The 18,040-nt window shown below is 36.1% G+C and overlaps 1 protein-coding gene across 8 annotated transcripts in view; it reads right to left on the bottom strand.

The window, feature by feature from the left end:
- Nucleotides 1-18,040, bottom strand: part of FRYL (FRY like transcription coactivator) — a 168,997-nt gene that overhangs the window by 3,208 nt on the left and 147,749 nt on the right. For 7 of the 8 annotated variants that reach the window (XM_082050200.1, XM_082050199.1, XM_082050201.1 and 4 more), the window contains 7 exons: nucleotides 15,706-15,959; nucleotides 13,422-13,629; nucleotides 12,217-12,366; nucleotides 10,992-11,090; nucleotides 6,271-6,339; nucleotides 1,899-1,916; nucleotides 887-997 (listed from right to left, as the gene is read on the bottom strand). In XM_082050200.1, the coding sequence (XP_081906326.1) occupies nucleotides 887-997; nucleotides 1,899-1,916; nucleotides 6,271-6,339; nucleotides 10,992-11,090; nucleotides 12,217-12,366; nucleotides 13,422-13,629; nucleotides 15,706-15,959 (909 nt within the window). The remainder of the gene's footprint in view (nucleotides 1-886; nucleotides 998-1,898; nucleotides 1,917-6,270; nucleotides 6,340-10,991; nucleotides 11,091-12,216; nucleotides 12,367-13,421; nucleotides 13,630-15,705; nucleotides 15,960-18,040) is intronic. The other variant, XM_082050196.1, reaches the window with a different exon arrangement.

Here is an 18,040-nt window from a genome sequence, read left to right as displayed (position 1 = left end):
CTAACTTAGGCGGGAAGTGGGACAGGTGTGATGCCGACCTTCCACAACATTCTCCATATGGAAATGAACTCACTTATTTGCAGCCTTAACAAAAATCTGGAGATATAAACAAAGAACATGCATATTTTTTTACCTAAGCTACTCAAAACCCACAGACTTCCATCCCTCTTTTTCATTTTTCTCCCTCTTCCATCAAGCAAGGCCAGGCCTGTTTTTTTTTCTTCCTACCTTTATTTATCACATTACAGACCCAGGGGAGAACTTTCAGAAGGCATTATTAATAGTATAATGCATTCAGCTTAACTTGATTAACATCACATATGTACCACAAGTGCGCAGCTGAAAGACATTTTACTTCTATAGTTAGTACAACTAAAAATCAGGCGTAAGATGTCTAGAATGCGTTACTGATTGTGCTCAGGATGGAGACTAAGGTTGCAGAGTAATTGAGTGGTGGCTGAAGTGACACAGTTATATAAATCAGCTGATAGCAAGTGACAGTGTTTGCAGTAGGAATCACTGGGGTGATGGAAAGGGGCTTCATCACAGAACTTGTAGATTGGAGTTGATGTGCCTTGATTGTAGCTTGATTAGAATATACCAGGAGTGCTGTGAAATATTTTAAATCCTCATCACTGGACTCCCTGTGTTCCTGTCTATTTAAAAGCTTTCAAGCTGTACAAAAATCAACACAGATAATTGAACATCTCAGGAAATTCTTGTGAGCTCTACTTAAATCTTTTATTAATTGGCTATAAAACAGCTGGTACCCTCCTTCAGTTTCTAAAAAGATGTCCCACTGATGAACACGTTATCAAAATGTACTTTAAATGGTTTGGCTTTTAAATGTCAACAATTAGTAGGTAAATGGCATGGTTTTCATTACCTCTGCTTCTTTGTTGATTGTTTTCACTTGGCTGATAAGTTTGCAATAGGCTTGGAACAGAAGCAGCAACTGGAAATGGAGCTTGTATAGCCTCCGACACAACTCCAGCTCCTACAAATGTAAACATCATATTCAGGAAGTGCAAAACATCTGCTATCCAATACAAGAGAAAATCAGTGACAACTTCTTCAGTATAGAACGCACGAAAACAATGGTAGTTATTTGGTTACTAAGAAAATGCCAAAAAGATTTAGAAGCTAACTTAGCAGGAAGCTACTGAAAAGCAGACGAAAGCTTCATTCAGTTCTAGAGTAACGGGTAGTCTCTCTCACACAGGTTTAAAGTTTACTTTTCACAACAAGTTACATTTCCAGAAAGGGGAGGGGGAATGTAAAGTTTTTCAAAAGGCCTTTGAAATGTCATGTTCCAAGACAGTTTCACAGATCACTTTACTTTTATTGTTGCTATTTTACTGTTTTAAATTCAAGATCTAACATGCAAAAGAAGCAGTTGTGGTCTGTAAGTACAGGTATCTTTCTTAACCATTAATATGTGAGCACAGTATATAACCTGGCCCTTAGCTTACAATTGCCTGATGGAATAAAAGGAGAATAATTCCATTCTCAGAGGCAAGAATCGGGTAGCTCTGATTCTATGATATAAAACACCACGATATATTCTTAAGGCAATGAAACAACAGCATTAACTTATGCACTGTCTTGATTCAATTTTTATGCGTCTAAAACGCTACTAAAAGCGCAGACAGTGTTAATACTGCTGCACGTACAGACATAAAAGCTAATGGAATAATCTATAATGTTCTACTAACTATAGGATCCTATTATCTAAAAAGGGCCAACAGTTCAATGGGTTAGATGATGCAAAATTGAAGCACACAGCATTTTTGTAATAGTCTATGACAAGACATCGCTATGTCACAAATGGATGAGACAGAGACAAGTTTGGTGACTGGCATGGTTAAGTATTTGATAAATCAAGAACCATCACTTACTGCTAGAATTTCCATTTGCTAAGCAAGAAGATGAGCAGGTCACAAAATAGAAAGAAAGAAAAAAAGAGCAAGAATTAGTATAGGAAATAATTTTAATTTGGGTAAAAGATGTCCCAGGTAAAATGGAGGAAGAAATACAAGTAACATGCTCCAAATATACCATGAATGAAAAAAGTTAACAGACTGAATCTGAAGTGAAATTACTTGGTGCTATAACTAACAACAGACAGCACTGGCTTTGTTGTCCTACAACATGAGTAACATACTTCACTTACAACCCTGTCTGATCTTTATAGTCTTAGAGGTATGCAAATTTAAGGAAATCGAAACCAAGAACACTTAGGCCTGAACATCTGTACAGTGTTCTTACTTGTTCTGTACCACTATAGTTTAAGTTAAAATATTGCCTTTTAAAATTTGAGATGGAATGTTAATTTGGATTCTGAATCAGTTTAGAAAATTCTTGGTTTTGCTAGACTCAATTCTCAACAACTCACTGTGAGATTTCTGTAATTTAATTGCACTTGGTTTTTACAAGCTACTTCAGAGAAACGTTTGGGAAAGAAGGACAGGGAGAGAAATCATCAGAAAATGTATGTGTCAGACTAGGGACAGGAACTTGGTGCTTTGTACAGCGCTAAGCCTATTGATGGCAGTTAAGCAAGTACAGTGGGCATAGTAAGCAAATGAAGATGCAACCAATGTCTGATTCCAACAGGCAGAAGCAGCTGAACTTTACTAAGCACACAGTTATACACTATGTTTTTAACAGACTATGAGCATTGCATGTATTTGTTCTGTACTCTGTGCTATCACATACACAGCACACTTATTATATAAGCAAAAACTTCCAATGCAAAGAACACTGCAGAGATAAGACCTTGAACTCCTGAAGTTGATCAGAATTTTATGACTCGCTTTCATGAAGCACAGAGAATCAGACTGAGGAGTGGTGTCCTGGTTTTGTTAAAAAACAAGTTTCTCTTTTAGTGAATTTGCCTGTCAGCTAAAGCTTCATATTAGCTGCATTTTCCTGAAGAACCAGATACATGTTTTGGTAAACACAGCAATGGAATGTGAAGTTATTGATAAGCATGGATGGACATCTCGCGAGAGGGGCAACGAGAAACAGGTGACCAAGAAACTGACCAACTGTGTATAACATTCCATTCACGTGAATACTTCATACAAAAGTGGGAGATCATGAGGATCTCATCCCTTTTTCCCTTTTTTCCCTTTTGCTTATGGCCGACATTAGGAGAGAACCTTGATAGTCATCCCTGCGAACTGAGGCCTAGTGACAGACTGAATCCAGTTCCGGTTGGCTGCAGAGTCCAATCCAGGACTTTGGGTGCCGGCTCTGCAGTTGCTGAGACTTTCAAGATTGATTTTGTATATTTTGTATTATTTTCTCTATTCTTATTAGTAGAGTTAGTAAAACATTTTTAATTTTTCCAACTCTCTTCTCTCTGTCCTTCTTTTCCTCCTGATTGCCTGTCCGTAGTGGGAAGGGGGGAGAGGGAGAGGCAAAAGGGGGAAGCGGAGGAGGAGAGGAGGTTAACAATACACCTGCCAGGGTTTTATTGTCACCCCGCAATCTAAACCCTCGACAAGTGGCAGGGTTGATTATTTAATATTTTTAGTCATTAAGTTCCAGTGTTCTTTAAGCCAAGTCTCATTATTACTGTAAGCCAGGGGTGTCAAACTCATTTTCACCAAGGGCCGCACTGGCCTCGCCGTTGCCTTCAAAGGGCCGAATGTAATTTTAGGACTGTATAAATGTAACTGCTCCTAAATTTATACAGTCCTAAAATTACATTCAGCCCTTTGAAGGCAACGGTGAGGCCAATGCGGCCCCCAGGGAAAGTGAGTTTGACACTCCTGCTGTAAGCCTAAAATAATCCTTCTTTCCCCAGATTCATACTTTGATAGCTATTCTAAAAAGTGAGGCTTTCCTTTAAAAATGGCTTTCTGCCTCTTCAATGTCTTTCACATACTTGCTCACTAGACAAATAATCTGCTTTTTCTACTTGTCAGTCCTTTACAAACAGTGTAGCCAAAGTCCAGATGCATTCTTTCAGGCTTGCGTGTAAGTACTAATAGCAAAAATTCAGTAATTAGATTTACTTGCAAGTCTGCTGGCAATGCACAAGTCAGAACAGAATTAATCTTACTATTCCTTAGCTGTATTGACCACAATCCTAAAAATTAGTAAGAAAATCTTATTTGCGTTAGTGAATGAAAAATATGTGATGAATGAAGCAGCTCTGTTTTCCTAAGCAAGACAACACATACTTTTAGCATTAACTGGTTGACTTAGCAGACACACACTCCATTTACAAGGACTTTTGAAACAATGATCTTACACTTGGTAACATCTCAATCTTCTTCAAGTCACTACAAACTTCTGTGAATAAATTTAGAACTTCTGTAAATTGTGTATATTTATGAAGCAAGATAACAGGACTCTGCTTTCTCAATAGATACTATACATTAAAATGATTTTAACTGAACCTGCAAGTGCAAGGAGCACATAAAGACAAAATTGCCAGCGTGCCTTGCAGGCTATGATGGAAAACTAATATCAAAACAGGTCTCCACAAATAGTCAATGGGAATAGCCATGTAACTTCTTTTCAGAGGCTACAGAATCATAGAATGGTTTGTGTTGGAAGGGACCTTAAAGATCATCCAGTTCCAACCCCCCTGCCATGGGCAGGAACCCCTTCCACTAGACCAGGCTGCCCAAAGCCCCGTCCAACCTGGCCCTGAGCACTTCCAGGGATGGGACATCCACATGTTCTCTGAGCAACCTGTTCCAGTGCCTCACCACCCTCATGGTGAAGAGTTTCTTCCTTACAGCTAACCTAGATCTACCCTCTTTCAGTTTCAAGCCATTACCCCTTGTCCTGTCACTACATCTTGTAACCATGCGGAAACCAGGAAGAACAGACAGAACTGCCTCACTGGGAATCCTGCATTCTCTCCATGCATGCTGCCTGCCCTCCCTTTCTTAGCTTCCATGGCTATGGAGAGGGAACACGAACATTCACCTTCATGGTAAGAACCATTATGTTCTAACAGTTAAATGTTAGAACAGTTTATTGGCGTATGTAACAACGTTCAAAATACAGACTGCTGTACATCCTGCTTCTTTATTAATATATAGAACATTTACTGTATTGTAATAGTAAATGTTGTTACATATTTCTAAACACATACCAGTCAGTATACAAAGATGTAAACCAAGTGTAAAATATACTAAACATAGGCAAAGCAAAAATCCTTGCAAATGGCAGCAAATTATTTTGCTGTATTACCTCTGCTTATTTACATGAAATATTTTTTTAAATGTGCAACTTCAATGCAATATAAAAACCAAAAGTATATTACCACACTGTTCACTACTTTAAAAATTCAGGTGCATTTGGTGATTGAATTTAAAAATATATACATATATATATGACATCAAATGAAAACTGTATAAAAGAAGAAATAGTCCATGGACAGAACAGCAATTTCTGTTGCTGAACACTACATTTTCAGCAGCAGAAACATGACCAAGTGCATAAATGAACAGAGTTCGATTGAATAAAAGGAAAGAAATTCCTCCTTTTTCAGCGTGATTTGGGTATCTGCAATTCTACTTTCTTACATCTTTCACTGTTCTTATTACAGGAATCTAGATGGCAGATTCCTTGTACATACTAACAATAGTTTTTAGATTTTATTTTGTCTTTTTTTTTTTGTCCACAGCGTCAGTATTATGCAGCTATTGTTTTAAAAAAAGTCTTTGTCTTTCACTTTCTATAGCAATTAGTATGGAAGACTGCCATGCAAATACATACAAAATATTGAACTAATATTAATCAATTACTTCACCTATTTTTGTTAGATGATATTTTGACAAAAGTGTTTCATGAGATTTTTGCCATACTGCTACTTTACCCCCTGTTCACCCAAATAATGGCTCAAGAAAGGTCATATGTATTTATATAGTACTAGTTATATTAAATTCAGAAGAGGTTTTTGGCTAGACACTTTATCTGAGCATATAAGCGATATTATAATCTTTTTTTGTTCTAGAAACAGCTGCAGAAAAGCAGACTTGCTGGTACACAGATTGTATCTACTCTGCTTATCTACTCAGTGTTATTAAGTCTAGAACCCAAGATGGGTTGCCAACTTTTATTAAAAAGAGCCCTTTTTATTAGACCACTACTTTGTAAGAATCTGTGTTTCCAAAAGATATTAGGATAACTGAAATGAAAAGCTTTTCATACATTTTTAATCTCTCTGCAAATATTGGAATTTTCGTGCAATAAAGGTGTTTTAAAATCTGATACCCAGACTCACAAATGACATATACCTACCTGGGCATCTGTGTTAGTGCCATGAATACCATCATCAGTACCAAATGTTCTTTTGCAGTCTTCTAGCCACTGCAAAATAAATATAAACAAGATTAAACATCTTCTGAAACAAAGCAAACTGAAGACTGTGCTAAAACTGTGTAACACAGTTCATCAAGTCTTGCTCCTTCTCAGATTACGTAAGAAATTGTGTTGGAAATCAACTGTTCATCAATGTTGTTTCCACTAATAATTTCTGCTCTGATGTATCACTTAGTTTTTACCGCATCCTTCAGTTGTACATTTCCTGTAGCCTTCGTTAACCCAGATGGGGATAGTACAGCTTAGCATAAATACTAATCTGTGATTGAATTTGGGTACTGTTAGAGTGAGAGATGGTAGGGGGTGGAGACAGAAAAATCACTTTCATTAAATGAGATATTTTCTCTTTACTTGCTGCGCAAGGTTTACACCAACATGATTTCTCAGCGTTTAAAATATAGCAGTAAGTCAAACTAGATAGTAAGAGTAAGCCTGCTGTATTTCTTGGGACTACTTTAGAAACAGAAGGAAATAGAACTCTCCTGTGTACATATGCAAGTTCAGGTTTACTGGATGGATAGAGAAATTCTTCAATGGGAGCTCATACAAGCCAGGGAGATGAATTATTCTCACATCACACAATGCAAACATGCAGATTCCACTGTTTCATGAATACAGGGGTGTATTTAACCCCAGTTCCTATAGCAGACAAGAAGTTTATTAATTTCAATGGATAATCTCTTTTTCTATAGTAGCCTTAACCAACCACGCAAATTTAAAAGTATTAATGTAAAGCATTTGCAGAATCAAATATGCTCTTATTGGACAATACGACCCAATCACCTCATTGATACAGTGCCCAGCATATTTTTCTGTACAGTGAAAACAACTGCAAGGATGAGGTAATTCAGGTATTGAAATGGGAATGCGTCATGTTGAGATAAAGTGCAGATTATCTTCTGAAATGAAGAACAGGCTCTATATGTCCAAGGAAGAATAATTTAGCATACTGTGTGTGTGCTTGGTATCTTGAATCTCACAGGAAATCTTAGTGACCTTTTTCTAACCTTTGTCTGATGCAAGAAAAAGAAAAATGTGATTTCTCATCTGCTCAAATTTAATAAAGGTTACTTAGTGAATTAACTAGGCCTGTGTGCTTATCAAGAGGAGAAATGGAATTCTCTGAACACTGTGGTGTCAGTTTCAATTAGTGACATGGATACCAATGTACACAGCAAATCTCATTTTTCTTTTATCTGGCAGCATTCATCACTAACAATGGAGTAGGTTTCCACTGGAACAAACAGCATCAGCAACTGGGAAGCCAGTATTTATTTTCACACGCTGCCCTTTTAAGATATTTTAAAAATCTTAAAACCAGTCTGAATAAAGGGTGTGCCTAGAATGTTATGATGTACACGTAACCTTATCTTTTCTGTTACACTTATCGATTCAGTATCATTGCTCCTAATGCTCACGTGAAGTCAATGCAGTTTCCTTGCAAGGAAACAGAGCAATAGCTCCAAAAAGGTGACAAAATCGATCTTCTAAAAACTCTGCACAGAACATATGTTCAGCATGCTAGAAAGACCTAAATTTTCTCTTTGGGAAGAGCAGTAGATTGTATGACAACATAATATTCTTAATATGTTTGCTTTACATCAGTTTATGTTTTCCCCGTACATCTCCTACAAAGAGAGAGTGAAGACTTTTACCTGAAAACGTAATATAGGAAAGTTTGTGGTTGGCCATGGTCATAGAACTGGTTGGTTTGCCAGATTAATCCCAAACCAGACATCCCAGACCACCTACTATAGGTACCTTTCTTATCTCAGTGCATAGATAAGAGTTTCAAGCAACTGCAGCGCAAGCCTCTTACTTTTACATTTGTTTGATGTGAATGCCAGTACAACTCATAGCACTGAGAGTGACAAACATCATCTATTAGGGTAAACCTTGAACAACAATTTTTCATTAACAAAGTTAATGTACAGAATTTTCCAGTGGTTGATTCTAGAGGATACCAGATTAACATGCAAATTTTATTTATTTAAATATCTGTTAATTTATATTTACTTTATTATACAATAGTCCAGCCAGCTTAGTTTGACCATTTTTCTGCATGAAAAAAAAGTGAAGGTCTGCAACAAGCTCACTATGTGTTTTGCCTAAGTACTTTCAGACTGAATAGGATACATAGTACAATTGCCTGCAATAACAGAAATTCAAATTTGACCTGAGGAAGTCTCTTTCTATCATTCCCTATACTCTGTTTAATAGCACAGAGGAAGAAAACCAGTAAGCCGTATCTGAGAAATAGCTCTGGGAGATTTTTAGTCTACATATACTATGTAATACACACCCCCAAAATATGAGGACCAACAGCTGAAGAAATGCTTTTAAAAAAGTTTTTACATAATAAATTATCTGAGATAATTGGTCACTACTTCTAAATTAACATGCTAAATAAATACTTAAATTAGCTATATGACATGCTATCAAGAGTCAGAAACGATTTGTCAAAGCTATACATTCTTTTACTCCTCAGTACTGCTTTTATTTATAAATAATTTAATAAAAATAAAACCCTGGCAAAATGTTCGCTGTTATTTCAGAACAATTACTTTCATCCTGTGAACCTTTTTCCTGCTCCAGTCACTCACAAAATCCTGTGGGGAAGACAGGCTGACCACAGAAACATGTTACTGGACACCCTTTTGACAGCTGCACTACAGAAAAACAACTCTCACTATGATATAATGACAGAGGCCATCAAATTGATATCCACAGTCCTTTATCAAGTAAAATAAAATGCAAACAAGCTCTTAACATCCAGCATGGATTTATGTTGATATGATATGTGGCGGTACAAAATTAGCTAAAAAATACATTAATTAATTTACTGCCACCTGAAATGGACACAATTTTAACTCGTCATACTTTGATAAATCAACCAAACAATATACCATTTTTATTGCTATGATAAACTGTAGGTTAAATGAGGAGTTTACATAAGGAAAATTCCTCAGTGTTTGAATGGTCACCATTCTAAGGAACACACAAGTTCCTCACTATCCTGCCTCGAATCTTCCTGTCTGACCCTGAGGCAAATCAGTCTCTCTGTGTCTCAGTGTTGCACTCTAAAATGAGGAATAAAATACATTATTTTCTCATAGGAGTGATGACAGCATTACATATTGGAGATTGTCAGACATGAAATACAACATTGAGTAAGGTAACCTTAGTCATTAGATGACTACTTTGTTTCTGATTAAGCCTAAATGGCAAAATGTAGCTCATTATATTAGACCTCATGAGTTAGTTTACGAACAAATTGTTATTACCACAGAGTGAAAAAAGCAGCAACCCTTTTGCAAAAATGCTGTCTTAGATCCTAGAAACAGTTTTTCTACATTAACAGTGCTGTGTGGCATACTTTAGCATTGGTTTTAAGGAAACTGTGTTTCTTTTGAGATCCTTTCCACAGAAAAGTGGACATCTATTCTATTCTACTCTCTTCAACAGATGAGCGTCCAGCAAGCTTTGCAAGGCAGAGGCCATCGTTTCCTAATAAACTCTGCACGATCAGGAAACATGGAGTCACTTGTGCTGCACAATACAGCTCTGCCAAGATGTCACAGCTTGAATTCTGGTTTCACATCACACTTGCCTATAAGGCCACTGTCACGGCCTCACAGTCTGCTGGTACCAGTAAAAAGTTCCTTCAATACGAATCGTTTTTTCTCTACAACAAAAGTCCCATATATTCTCTCTCTCCATGGACGTGCAAAACTGATTGTAGATCCGTGTTTTCTTTTGGCTCTTGAAATAGAAATCTTACCTGTTTCAGTTTTTTGAAGTTTGTATCTTCCTTCCTAAATGTCACACAAAGGTTCACAAAAACAAATATACAGACCCTTGCTACAGAAATGTTCAGCTTTTAAACTCTGCATTTCTTTGTAAAAAATATATAACCACTAACATATACCTTGAAAACTAAACTGTATCATTCTAAATAACTGACATGAGTGCCAGCCTCAATGGGATCCAGTTACAGGATGAGAAACCTAAATGTATGTGTCTATGTATGACACAGCTGTTTAAAGCCCCCATTAGTCAGTGGAGATACAGTCAACAAAAAAGAAGTCTGAAGACCTATTCAGCTGAGCAACAAGTCAATATCTATATTAGGATAAAATGCGTAGCCTTCTTTTATTGTATTGACTTGAACCTTGAATACTATGGGTGCTAAGGCACTTAATTCACATAGTTATCTATCAATCTCTTATTCCAGAGATGAACCTCTACCCTTCTAGTCCAATAAAATAAGCCAGAACATTCATAAAGAAAAAAAATCTACCATGATTTATTGACACTAAAGTTAAAAATATTTTAATATTTTTAAAAGAGGATTTTAAAAATTAGGAATGTGCTTTTCCCAATGCTTGTGCATTTGTGCAATGTTATATATTCAAAGTCAATTTCAGAAGTATGTGCAAAAAAATTAATTACACATAAGAAGAACCTCAGGTTCAGATTATACACACCGAGTAGTAGTAAGGAAAGGAAACAGGATTTTATTATAGTATTTTTTTCCCCACAGTTTACTTTTAGATACCTGTGTCGAGAGAGAGAGACCTGCAACATTTTCTTGGTGAGTAGGTTCTAATACTTTTTGGTTTTAAATATAAGAGACTCACCTGTTCTGCTGCCTCTCTTTTGACATTATAGGTATCCAAGTGTTCTTGGAGCTCTAGAACACTGAACTTCAACGTTTCTAGCAGGCCACAAGACATTAGCTGAAAGATGAAAACAATCACCTCTGTAACATCATGTAACATCTGACTATAATCCATAAAGTCTAATATCTAAATTATAAAATATGAAATTCCAAGTCCACATTTGGAAAAACCTCTCGATCTGCTGGCAAGTGCAAGCACAAGACTGATGACGAAGTCTGATCACCCTTAACATCAACCAAGACAACAATACAGTAATATCTGTCATTTTTCCACCGTAATCAAGACATCCATGGACAGATTTCTCCCCTAAAGGGCTGAAAAATCCTAGCCTCCATACTCTTATCTTACATGGAAGCTATTCCACATATTTCATAATCTTTGTGGATCTTGCTTGGAAAGTTTTCCAGTTCAACTGTATTTTCTCTGAAAGCAGGAGACCAGAACTTCCCCAAAATTCAAGATGTAAGTATATCCGGGATAGGTACATTAGCTCAATGACATTTTGTTCTGATGTCTCTTTTCTTCTTTTTTTTTTTTTACTGCTGCTTAACACTGAGCTGACTTCTCACATTAATATTTATTAAAACTCACGATTTCAAGTTGCATAACAAGCAATTCAAAGCCTTCATTGTATATTTGTAGCTAGAATGTTTTTCTCATGCATCATTGAATATATACATAAACGGTACTATTTTAAAAGGCAAAGGTGCTGCTAGATAAGTAGTCTTCCTTTTTCTTCTCTGTGCAAAGAATACAGAATAAATATGAACAAGCACAGAAGGTAAAGAATAACAAGGGAATTTAAGTGATATCTAGTATCAGCAAATTTCCTCACTACTGTTCATTGTTACAGCTGGAAGTTATTTTTGGAGGAAATGCACTTCTCACTTGTGTGTTCAAATGTTAATGATACATAGTGGCTACCTAACATTTTAATTACTTTCTGATCTCAAGTGTAAAAAGCATCTTTTTTTTTTACATCCCAAAATTATTCAGATGTTTCAATTAGTGACATGAGAGAAACGTTTTAAAAGACAAAAATATAATTAACACAATTCATTAAAAACTTTGAAAACCTTCCCAAGCATTGCTATTGGCCAAATGTTAAAACATCATTTTGTGTGTTACATAAAAATGTTTAAGCAGACAGGTATTTCAACATGTAAGTTCATGAGATTTTTACCGTTTCTGCGTCCACAAAGACCGTTGGACATTCTGAACATATCATCATCACTTCCAGAGAACTTCTAAATTTTGTTCCAATGCGCTGTAGACTTTCGCCAAGAAAGCTGACCGAATCATTTGTTATAGATACAAACTTCCTTTGAATGGTCTAGAAACCAAATCAGAAAAACATTTATTTTACACTACGCCTTCTTCTCTGGCTTTTTAGATTAGGAATTTCAGAGCCAGAATTTTCCATCGTGAAAGCAAATATTTTTGTGATTAAATTACAAACTACTACATAATTTGCTCCGAATATTTAAACAAGTTCTTCCATGGATAAGGTAGAGTATGAATTCTTCACATGTAATTTACTTCATGGTTCTAACCCTACACCTCCCCATACATATGGGATAAAATGCATGCTAGTGTGGTAAAACAAAGTGAGGCTTTCACTGGGAAATTTGATAGACCAAGCAGCAGGCAAAATTAATATTGGAGATATAAGAAAGGGTTGGAGTCGTAAGGTCTTGGTTTGTAGTACTGAATCTGCTCTTAGTTCACATGGCATGTTGCCTGTAAATAAAATGGAATAATTGTGCTTCTATCCCATAAGAAGTTGCAAAGAATAATGTATGTTCAAGTGGTACCACTTTGAAAATGTAAAAAACCCATCCCCTACATAGAGGGAGGAGGGAGCCAGAAAAAGTAAGCACTTTGTGTTGGATACCAGACCTATGAGGTAAACATAGTCAGAAAGGCATTTGAAACTTTCAGCTTTAGTGGATCTCCTGGTGTTTCAATTACTTTTTTGCAGGAAAAAAAATTTTCTCACAAGACAGATGCGAGATAAATTAATTGATGTCTGTCATAACATGATCCCATAATAGTGAATCCCACAGAAAACCCAGGAGGAAGTAATTAATTCTGTAATCAGCACAGAACTTGGGTGACGTTCAGAAAATAAAAGAAAGGACGTAACCTGAACTAAGAGCTTACAAAAAACACTAATTCCACTCTCCCCACCCCCGAGTATAATCACTCCTAGACAATAAAGAGTGTATGACCATATAACATTATTTTAACAACATGAGTTTTCTGTCTGCTTTTCATTTGCTTTCTAAGGCTTCTTGTTACCATAATCCTGCAGCTTTTGCGGTTACAGAAGGGAAAGCAGGAGGAAAGGGTTTCAGACCATCAACCAGGCACTGGCAATTCACTGACCTGAAACAATCTTGAGAAGACGTGAAATGTATAGACAGCACAAGATCCATCTGTATCTGACAGCATTTGATTGACATGGCAGCGCCAGGCTTGCTCTTCATCATCATATGCCACTGGTTGGAAAGCTGCCAATATGGCAGAAAGAAATGGTGAAGGAGGTGGGGAAGTTTGTACTTCTGGGAAACCATCTTGGTCGTCTTCATCTTGGCTACAAATAATAAAAACCAGAAATTAATGCCTCAGTAATGTTTTTAGGAAAAGAACCCTCCATTTTGCTAAGAAGAAAAAATAAGAACTTGGAATTCAGAATAGTGTTTTGAAAAATAAATAATCAACTATGGTAACTATGAACCAATAAAAGAGCTGAAAACCAAAACCTTCTGATTTTGCAATATAAAAAATAGCTTATACTCTCAAATACCTCCAGAGTTTATTAAAACATGTTATTTCTACACATATCTATAAAGGGCTATTTGTAGGTGATATATAGCTATATGCAGCACTATATATATAAAGCTTTCAGAAACGGATATTTTTTGCTTACCCTCAGTAACTCAATTAACATTCAACTCTTCAGATTTTTATCCATCTAAACATATAGTCCACCAATATCTATAACAAATTCTAGCTTTCCTTAAGAGAAACACAAGAGCTAAATTTAGCAGTGAAATACTATTTTATAACTGTCTTGAGTAACATCATAAGTGAAAGGAGACAGATTGGAACACTTTCATTTTTATGGGCGATCAATTTAATGGGCCTTTGTTCAAAGAGCATTCTGCAGCCATACTTTCCATTAAGTACCAAGCCTCCAATAAAAATACCAAAATATAAATTAATCAATGCTACAACTTACAATAATTAACTTAATTGTTAAAATTTTCTATATTACCAGGAATGATACATTTTGACAGTTCTTGTATAATTGTACTTACACAGCAAAAATACGTGTGGGAGGATTCCAACTACAGATAGTTTATTAAAATAATTTTTTAAACACATTATTTTTCTCTATAACAATCATGCCATTCACCGCGGCACCAAGTATGTCTTAAACAAGACTTAAACATGTCTTAAGAAGTGTGGGTGCTGTTTTTAAGGTAAATTCATTTTAGTAGCACAAAGCTCAAGCTAAGATGCAATCCTTTTGAATATCTGTAAGGAAAGCTTCAAAAAGATTTTCAGATATTTTCTAACTAGTGTATGAACCCTATAAATAATCACCTGTCACTCTTCAAACTAGAGCTATGGGGGTTTTTGTTTGTTTGCTTAGAGTAAATAAACTAAAACCATAAGAGATTTTTCAGTTGTTCATCAGATAATAACTGCTATTGACTGGTACCAGCACTGACTTCTTGCAAGGTGTGTTGCAGTAGGTTGCACAGGGGATTACAAGAGTCAACTTCTCTGTCCCTGTCCCAGCAGAAAAGCTCCTGTTGTGTCCTTTTCTGTAAAAGGCTCCTCTGACAGAACATACTCTATGTTCCTATATACACTAAGTCGATGTCTTATTCCCTCCAAACTTCTAAATAATTTTAAGTTTCAACAAGCCTATGAACGATTTGGTATTTTTTTGTTGGTTTTGGTTTTGGCGTGGGTTTTTTGTTTGTTTTCCCTCCTTAGACTGCTACCTTCAAGGAACTTAAGAGTTTCACTTTAAATATGACTCAGCAAGCTAGGACTAACTATAATTGTTCCTCCCAATAATTATTTTCGCTTTCCATATTAAAATTAAAATTTTTAAAAGTTATTTTATTTTAAAATGCCTTAGAAATACACAAGAGACTGATTAAACTTAACACTGAAAATAAACCTTGCGCAAATTCAAAGACAAACTGGCCTGACTCCTACAGAAGCTTCCCGCCCCGCTCCCCCCCCCGCCCCCCTTTTCGGGTGCCAAAATAGGTTCTGCCACAATTCAGAGCAATTTAAGGGCTTTTCCATGTTATACTGCTTGCAGCTGGTGGCTGCCAAGAAAATGCTCCAAAATGCCCTCTGACCTTTTCTCACATTTCTAGCCTATTGATGGTGATGAAATGTGCTAGATTTCTTTATTCAAGAATTCTCATCTTTTCCTGCACAGCTGTTTTCCCTGTACCAGAAACAACTGCTGGGCAAATTACTGAGTTTATTTGCTCTAACAGGCAAAACCAATAAACCATCATTTTAGATACTTATATTATGGGATTCATGGAAAAGCCCACACCATAAGAAAGCCTACTTTGTTTGATTCCTGCACTGATAATAGGTAATTTCTGTTACTTAGAACCATTATTAATCTTACCTAGACAAACCAGAGAAGTCAGCTTCTTCTTCTTCACATCTCTCATCTAGTTCTTTCAAAGCCAGCGTGACATCCTCTTCACAGACAGATTCAGAATAGCTCTCGGGAGCTGCTGCATCCACCAGTTCTGGGGTCTCTTCCAGCTCAAGAGACTCGTGACAGACCAGGGAGTCTTGCTGTTCTTGTAACAGATACGACCCAGTGTCTTCACTAGCAGAGCTAACCTGTTCATCCCTTACTGCTGAACTGCCTTCCTGTGAATCAAACATACTTTTATTACTTTAATTGTCAGAGCTCATGTATTCTTATCAGTGTTTCTTATGGTAAAGTAACAGAGTTATAAATGTTTACAAATATCCATTTGTACTTTAATCATTCAGCCCTTTGGATTGTTCACACAGTTTTACTTGAGCAGAGACAGGAAGTCTATTTGCAATATTTGTAACTTCTAGTTAACGTTGATATCCTACAATATGACTTATTATTTACAGCAAATACAATTTCTCAAATACACTCAATTACATCTGTTAAGAGAACCTTCCTAGAAAAATATCTGCAAATAGCCTCAATCATATTTAGATCACAATAAACATAATCAAGACTTTCATATTTTACTTTTCCAGGTAAGCACTATTAATAAAAGTACTGCCTCATGCTTGCCTTTTGGGTCCGGAACTAGGAACTAGTACAGATAATTTCTTCTTTCTGTTCTCCATTTTAACCAGTTTCTAAAGCATAATGGACCAATAGTGTAAGAGATGAACAATGGAAAATGGGACATTCCACTGTTTTTATTATTTTGCCATTACTGTTAATATGGAGCGCTTTAAAGGTTTAACCCTGAATCTCTAAATATAGGCTTTCAATCACTGGCAATTATAAAGAGACACTGATTCAACTCAGCTTGGTAATATTAGAATGAACCTTTCTCCCTTCCCTCTTCCTGCATTAGCATTACTATTAACATTGCTATATTGAACAGAGGACTTCAGATTTAGTTAATTTACGACAAATCCATTTGAAACTTTTATTGGATTTTTCTGTGAAATAAAAATAACATTTTCTTTTACTTGCTGTTTCCTAAAGGCAAAAAATATCAAAAGTTTTCATTCCTAGTGTGCTGGTCTTCCTCTACTGGCATATCTAAGACTGGCCAACAAATCTTTGGGCAGCCTCTAAGCATACACATCAGTTCATGGCTTTCATCAGTCTAAACAGATCCTCTGACAGACAAATAGCTGTACACATATTAGAAAAGGCAAGTCAGCTTTAAACAGAACTATATTATTTTCTTTCACAGTCATCCTAACCTTATCTCAGTCTGACTACGGTACTCCTCAATGTGACACTGCTGTCACTTGACACAGCTAGTGACCTCACTTCAACGCCTCTTTTGTAAAAGTTAAATCTGGAATTTTATTGCACAGAGCAGCATTTTGTCACACTGGGCAGCTAAGGCACATGGAAATGCAAGACACTTCTACAATACTACAGCAAAGTAATGTGCATTGAAGCAGTGCTCCATTTCTATTATAGATGTTACTGTATGATACAGAGCTGCACTGATCATGTCTGGTAGATGTACATATGAGGGATACAATTTTAGCAAACAGGTGCTAATTACTAGTTAATAAATTTACAGCTAAGTTAGTCTTCATAATGCCATGACTCCCAATTTCTGAAGTTTTCTGTGTAACATTGGACATGCCTTTACTATCAAAATTAATGTTCTTTAAGTAACTTAAAAATGGGATTTATATAGTTGACAACTCCACAGAAACTAAGGAAAATTACTTCCAGTACATGATTCCCTCATAAATCCACAGTGAAAGTGAGTAATGGAGAATCATTTTAATCAGAAACTTTCATATACTTAAGCTTGTAAAACTTATTGTACAAAACAGAAAATATTCTTGTAAGCTAGACTGTAAATTCCCAGCTGGAATGTGAAAGGTCCTTTTTGTCCTTTTTGCTGTTACTGGGAATCCACCCAACAGATTTAAGTGAACTATTTACGTAACTTTTCAGCATCCCTACAAAAGAAACAAGGAACTAAACTGCATCTAACCCGCACACCCTTGTTTTTAAATAATGGCTTCAATTTTTAAAAATTTTACCTAAGATAAATTTTGATACATATTTATTTATATTAAAAACATTTTGATAGCTGACACTTGGCATGCAATGAAATGCCTGTATTGAAAGAATTGTATAAAGTATATGAGCATAGGAAAAAACAACTGCACTAATGATTCTATGCTGAGTTGTGCAGTATAAGAATTCAGAACACAATCAGTTTTACTGGCTTCACAAATTTTTCATATGTGCATATTTC

The sequence above is a fragment of the Streptopelia decaocto genome (assembly GCF_964273445.1).
Source record: "Streptopelia decaocto genome assembly, chromosome: 4".
Lineage (NCBI taxonomy): Eukaryota > Metazoa > Chordata > Aves > Columbiformes > Columbidae > Streptopelia > Streptopelia decaocto.
Note: the sequence above shows the minus strand (reverse complement) of the source record. Positions and strands in the feature narration are given on the sequence as shown.